This window comes from Cynoglossus semilaevis, chromosome Z (genome assembly GCF_000523025.1).
Source record: "Cynoglossus semilaevis isolate Cse_v1.0 chromosome Z, Cse_v1.0, whole genome shotgun sequence".
NCBI classification, from domain to species: domain Eukaryota; kingdom Metazoa; phylum Chordata; class Actinopteri; order Pleuronectiformes; family Cynoglossidae; genus Cynoglossus; species Cynoglossus semilaevis.
Window position 1 is genome coordinate 12,578,318 of NC_024328.1, and position 7,164 is coordinate 12,585,481.

At 39.5% G+C, this 7,164-nt stretch overlaps 2 protein-coding genes across 2 annotated transcripts in view; both read left to right on the forward strand.

Annotated features, from left to right (window-relative positions):
• Nucleotides 1-2,057, forward strand: part of LOC107990247 (NACHT, LRR and PYD domains-containing protein 14) — a gene marked incomplete at its 5' end in the record, with an annotated part of 8,217 nt that extends 6,160 nt beyond the window's left edge. Inside the window, 3 exons of the mRNA XM_025053342.1 lie at nt 794-958; nt 1,663-1,836; nt 1,960-2,057. Of these exons, the coding sequence (XP_024909110.1) occupies nt 794-958; nt 1,663-1,836; nt 1,960-1,978 (358 nt within the window). The remainder of the gene's footprint in view (nt 1-793; nt 959-1,662; nt 1,837-1,959) is intronic.
• Nucleotides 2,035-7,164, forward strand: part of LOC103397915 (dimethylaniline monooxygenase [N-oxide-forming] 5-like) — a 24,631-nt gene continuing 19,501 nt past the window's right edge. The window contains exon 1 of the mRNA XM_025053323.1: nt 2,035-2,055. The gene's annotated coding sequence lies outside the window, so the exon portion shown is untranslated. The remainder of the gene's footprint in view (nt 2,056-7,164) is intronic.

Below are 7,164 nucleotides of genomic sequence, written 5' to 3' on the forward strand. Positions count from 1 at the left end.
CTGGGCTCGGCTGGATCTGGTCACCAAATTCGGACATATTGAAGCAAGCCACCGGGAGACTCAGAGACATTCAAGAGACTCAGAGATATTCAAGAGACATTCAAGGGCAGTTTTTTAATGGACTGACACATGAGCTCGCGTGACATGTGACAGACGTTAAACACTGAATATCAACGTTAACAATGTGATGAAAGGAAATAGGTATGGAAAAATAATCTCAAATCCACAACTCATCTGTACCTGGAGAATTTCAGTTCTTACCCACAATGCAGTTCAACTGCAGTGATCAAGTGGCATCAGACTTTTTTGTTTAAAGTTGTCATTTTGTAAAGGGTGACATTTTCCTAAGGCACAGGATGAAGGTGCTGTTGATGCAGCATTTTTGTGTTGTCACGCTGCAGCCACCAGGGGCAGTGGTGTTCACTGGGTGTTTTTTAGCAGAGTTCAAAGCTATGCAGTCGCTGATGTGTTATTGTTTATTTACAGATGAAAAGTTTTTTTTTAAATATGAAAACAGAAAACTAAAAGGAATGGAGAGATGGAATGTGACCCAGAGGTTCAGGTCTTTACTGCATTTGAAAAAACAACTGCCTTTCATCGTGGCCACTGAGAGTGAACGCTGGCATGTATGTTGCCGCTGCTTTCCGGGCGTATGTGTTGTTTGTTCCTTTTTTTTTGTTTTTGTTTTATGTACAGTGTCCTTGGGTGACTTGAAAGGCACTTTTAAATAAAATGTATTATTATTATTACTATTATTTAACTTTGTCTTTTCTTCTTTATTCAGGTGGAGGAGCTGCAGTTTGTCAGAGATCAGCTGGTCTTCTCTGTTCTCAGCTCTGAAGTCCAACCCCTCCCATCTGAGGGAACTGGACCTGAATGAAAACAACCTTCATGATTCATCAGTGGAGGTTCTGTGTGGTTTTCTTCAGAGTCCACTCTGTGAACTGCAGACTCTGATGTGAGTTCACTGACTGTTACTGTTGTAAATGTCAAAGTGAAGCTGATTCATCTTCACACTCAGATGAACCACTGATTATTTCCACCACTGCTCCACTGATTTGTTGGTTTTTAATCTGATGAGTGAAGTGTGTTTCCATCAGAATATAATCTGATCTGAACTAAACTAATCTGATCTAATTTCACCTCCATCTTCAACTGTCTCAGTAAAAGTTAAAAAAACATCATTTATACTTCTACTACTGGACTAATCTAATATAATGTAATATTTTTAATCTAATCTAAATTATTTAATCTCACCAGTAAAACTAATAACAACTATATATCTAATTAATCTGCTCTAATCTATAAAAAGGTCCTAACCAACTGAAAATAATATAATTTTATCTGAGCTGATCAGATCATATCTGAATTATAATCTTATCTGTTCTAATCTAATCTAAGACACAAAAATAATTTAGTTGACAAAGCTTCTGCTGCACCAACTGCTAATATATTCTAATCTAATCTCCACCTTTCTGATCCAGTCTACTTTGATCTAGAATCATCTGATTTAAACTGATCTAAAGTAAAATATTATAACCTTTCCAATTTAATTGTATTAAGTCGTAGCTGATCTAATAATAAATATATGTAATGAATGTTTAATAATCCACTAAATTCAAGAAAATCAACTTTTCTCTTTCTCTTTTCTTCTTTATTCAGGTTGGTAGAATGCAATTTGTCAGACATCAGCTGTTCTTCTCTGGTCTCAGCTCTGAAGTCCAACCCCTCCCATCTGAGGGAACTGGACCTGAGGTTTAACCACCTTCAGGATTCATCAGTGGAGGGTCTGTGTGATCTAGTAAAGAGTCCAAACTACAGACTGGAGGATCTGAAGTCAGTATAAAGTGTCATCTTCTCCTCAGTATTGTTCTGACATAACTTTCTTCCTCAGAGTTAAACATTGTGCACTGTGACACTGACCTGTCTCCTCTGGTGTCTGTTGTCTTCTCTCCACAGGTGGAAGTCCAGACCTTGATGAAGATGATCTTCGTTGTCAATGCAGTGGAACCAAATACAAGAAGGAACCTTCAGACCTTCAGGAATGTTCTCTGTGTGAGCATGTATAACCCACCAAAGCACAAATACACCTTTGCCCAGACTCAGACTCAGTTAGTCAAACCATCTCACCCTAATATTCAGACATGATTTTCTGGAGCCTAGAGAGGAGAGCAGTGATGCAGGATTTCTGAGAAACAGTTTGTGACTTTTTTCCTTTCTGTTGTCAATAATTAAAGTCATTATCATTGTATTTTTTCCTCTGGTGTTGGGGCAGAGCATTATGGGAAAGAACACAAAACATTAGACTGTATTTTTTGTCTTGTTAAGAACTGCACAAATGACATATTTACATAAATAATTCTAAATAAAGTAATATATTCTATATCGCAGTTTTTTATTCCAGTCTCGCAGGAGTTTTGCTTTATTGCGTTTTTGTACACTAAATAACTAATAAATAATAATTAAAACATTTCCAATATTTTTATTATTATTGTGAAAAAACATTTTCTAAAAAGACATCGCTGGTAGTTTTGTTTATGAAGAGTAGATCGAACACAGCATTGAGCATGCTCTTCTGTTCCTCACGCTGATTGGCTCTTCTGTTCCTCACGCTGATTGGCTCATGCATCTTAGAATCTCTCAGCATCTCCCAGCATCTCCCCTTGTCTGACCGCCACTACAGTACATTGCTGTAAAGTTTGTGCTCTTGTGTTTGGTGAAAGTTGACCCTAATTTAACGCCCTACGATGCCTCCTAAACCACTGATCATCTTCTCACGCTTCTGTTACGAAGCCCAAAAAAAGATGCTTGAACAGATGACAGTTAACAGCCTTTATTTTTCTTTACAATAATGTCTGCTGAAACACTTGTATACATCATAAACAAATCCATGAATAAATCCATCAAAGACAATCTCTGTTGACTCTTGATTTCTCCTATAAAAAATTTCCACGACAGGGAGAGGTTCGTTAAGGGTAAATATATACGTGAATAATATAATAACTATGTCGCCTCTACTTCGAGGATCACCCCTTTCGTGGCGCGTCTTGGAACGGAAATACCGCGATAGGAGAGGGAAATATATATGGTACACTTTTGATCGATACCTTACTTTGATGACGTCAACTGAATGGAATCAGCCAGGGTTCCGACGTCTGGACAGTAGTTGCTGGTAGCCAAGCAAATCTCCAAATGATGATCAGTAGTGATGTGTCGTTCGCGAGTGATTCGTTCCACATGAACGAATATTTCACATGACTCGTGACTCCCGAGTCATATGAAACATTCACGAATCACTCACAAATCACTCACTGCGACCTAATCACACTCTGCGAACAAATCACTCTCTGCGAACGAATCATTTACAACGAACGAATCTTTCACTGTGAACTAATCTTTCGACTCGTTCATTTTACTGTTCGAGAGTCAAATATTCGAATCATAAAAAGGGTCGGTCTTCCCATCACTAATGATGAGTCATGGTGGAACAGTCTTTGGACTTGATCATCTTTACAGAGATCCGGTAAACTCCACAACGCCAAATAAGTGTGTGGACTACTAAGACTGTGGAGAACCCTGATTTAAAAAAAAAGAACAGGAAAAGCTGGAAGTGATTCTTCTTCAATCTTCTTGTGAGACAAGACTGACTCACATAAAGTAGAGGCAAATAATGCAGTCAAAATGGTTGAACATTTCCTCAGTGTTTGTCAAACTCTGACCAGTGGTGAGCAGGTCGGTTCAGGGGGAGGTTTGTCCCGCATTGTCCCACTCTAACATAACATAACATTTCATTGTCTGGTACCTGATCAACTTGACTAGGGGGCGTCGGATTCTGGAATCCTGTGTAATAGAAGAAGAACGGTTATGTTTTGGAGATATCTATTGGGTGCCAGCATAGGCTGGACCAGATGAGAATGATTCAGTGATGTGCTGTGAGGTTCGTGGCTGGTGAGGCACGATTCCTCTGGAGTCAGATTTATAATTGTAAGAACCGAAAAGAGCATCTTATTTCACTATTCATCCAACAGCATGTACCTGGTAATGTTTTATATCCCGTCAGTATTCCTCTTTTAATTCCACTTATACCAACACAAACATATCCACAGGAACATATTTGTCCTACAAAGAACGTTTCTTTATAGAAATGGATAGAGCACTCTTCTTGTGTCTAAGCAATTCATATTTACTGTAAACAAATTAAAGTATAGAGATGCGTGCAGCACAAGTTTAATTTTGATCTTCAAACGACCCCTTGAGGTGAGGCACAGTATTGCCTGCCTCCCCTGCTGACTTTTCGCTGCAATTTCTTGTACGATCAGCAGGGACAATTGTCTCGCACATACATTAAAGACATTACACAGACTGTAGAGAGCCATACTGTATAACAAATATTTCTGTAAAGTTCATATTGGCGATATACTGAGGAACAGGAACGGGCACGTGTCATGCGAACCAGTTTGTATTGGATAAGAGGCACAGCTCCCTGTATAGTTTTCTGATGACGTCCCCCTACTACCCATAGTTCCGTAGTCCGCCATCTTGCGTTGCAACAGAGCGTATAGTTTTCCGATGACGTCACGCTACTACCCATGGTTCCGTAGTCCGCCATCTTGTGTAACAGCAGAGAGTATGGATAGATATTAAATACACAAAAGAACACCGTCCATCCATCACCTTATCCGATGACGGGTCGCGGGGGCAGCAGTCGCCACCCAAATCACACTGCATCGTACCAACCCCCCTAAACCTCCCTGCGTGTGGTGAGTCCACTGGAAGGTACCAACTGCCTTAACCGGGATATGATCTAGTCACACCAATGACAGAGACATCGCCCCTGGGCCAAAGCGCCACTCAAAAGAACACGGATAATGGTAAATACCTGTGTTGTGTAAGGTTGTATCAAGCGAACTGGGAATGGCGATCGCAAGATCAAGTTTTTTTTACATAAAGCGATCTGTCACCAAGAGAATCTGACGGAGGATATTTCGATAGAAAGGAGAAAGCTATGGTTTATTTGGCTATAAAATTAGCCAAATAAGCCCAGATCTAAGCAAAAGGCATTCTGTTCTGAACACTTTATTTTGGGTAATTACATTATACTTTTATTTAATTCATATGTTCAATGTCAATAAAATTAAAATATATCAAAGTGTACTGTGCATACATGACAAATGCACACAATGCAAACGTAAATCCTCAGCTGACCACAGTCCATATCATTATCAGTATTTTGTATGTACACGTACAATCAAACTATTTTTATTTTAATGAAGTAAAAAATACATATTTTTGTGATTTTGCAAAAAAGTATAATCTAAGCAATAGTAAAACATGATTTTTCATAAACTGTTATTCTAATGATGTTCACAAAAGTCATACATCCGTACATGCCACTGTGATTTTTACATTAGCACGCTGTATTATTTGGGTGTTAATAAATACCACATTATATACATTGTCTGGCTAATTTTCAATGCCTGCCGGCTTCCACTCAGCTTTGTTGACTTTGTATGGGTCTTTTCCATTGATTATTTTCAACTTGTCCAAGTACTGTATCTTGCCTTTGTAATTGTGTCCAGTTAATCTCTATACAAAAATTTCATCTGATCTCCCTCTGGTGATTTAATATTCTTGTCTTTTGTTGTCATGATCGATTGTTTATGTCTACCTATTTGTGTCTTTTGCCAGCCAACATGGCAGACGGCGCGATGCATCATGGGTAATAACGATTATTGGGAAACCATCTAAAACCGTGCTATTTCTCTTAAAGTAGCAGTTATTTTACTTGTGTTACCTTTTAAACTTGTTCTTATAACGACATCTAAATGAACAACAAATATTTCTTACAGTTTGAGATAACATGATATAACGCCACAGCGGTAAAAGATACTCAATTTTAGACTTGATTTAAGTAAAAATACAGAATTACTTCCAGTTATCTTCCGGAAGTTATAGAAGTGACAAAAATAGAAGCATGCATAGATATCAATTAAAACTTTTTGTGACAATGACGTGTCTGAGCCCGCTCTGTGTAGTTAATAGTATCCCGGCTCTGGTATAAACATTGACAGAGAATGATGAAGAAAAATTCTGAAGTGAACAAATGAAAATCTGAACATAAAGAGTCAACAGATAAAAGATAAAATAGAAATAAAAATAAAATTATTTTTTTCCACATGAAATTTAAAATAATTTGAAAGACACAAAAGGAAAATAAAACAGTCCAGAACAGAGGAGCAGCAGCTTCATCTGCATTGAAGTTGGACTTGAATGATGAAGATTTACTCTCACTGTTATCACTTTACTTCACTTTTGACTTTTTATATTTTTACAGCCAGGACTAGAAACAGTTGGGTTGTATCTGCACCTTTTCACAACGTGTTCACAAATATTTGTTAACATCTGCACAATGTTTAACCCTTGTAAGGTCCTTCGGGTCACCTAGACAATATGTCTTTGTGTCTGTTTGTGTGTGTGTGTGTAGGCATACGCATGTACACGCATGCGTATTCATGCACCACAATGGCGTCCAGGTACACTACCACACCTGGGATGCCAGTAAAGATGGTGGTCATAATCTTTTGGAAAGAGTTGGGGGCAGAGCTGAGGCCGAAGTGCATACGGGTGTAACGGAAAACCCCCATGTGAGTCACAAAAGCCGTGAGATTGGAACTGTCTGGGTGTAAGGGAACCTGCAGGTAGTCCTGGCGAAAATCAAGTAAGGATAAAATCCTAGAGCCATGGAATTTGGCAGATAGCACTTCCACTGTGGGTAGTGGATATTTATCGGGGGTCACGGCTTTGTTCACTTGGAGTCAACACAGGGACGCAGGCCGCCACATTTGTTTTTAACCACCACCAGGTTTGAAATCCAGGGTGATGCGTCAACCTGCTCGATGATTCCTGCATCCTGCAGCTCAGCCGTGATGTCATCCCAGAGGGCGAGTGGGAGCCGGCGCAGAGGTTGAATGACAGGGGAGACAGCTGGATCAATGAGTGGCTGGTGGTTGAAGGCAGTGTGGCAACCCAGCCTAGTGAAGAGCTAAGGCTAGCGGTGCTGCCAGGGTGTGGACACTGTCAGGATGGTAGAGCCAGTATTGTCTGTGACAGAGAAGCCCAAGGCACAGAACAGATTGAACTCCAGGAGGCTGGCACCGTGGCGAG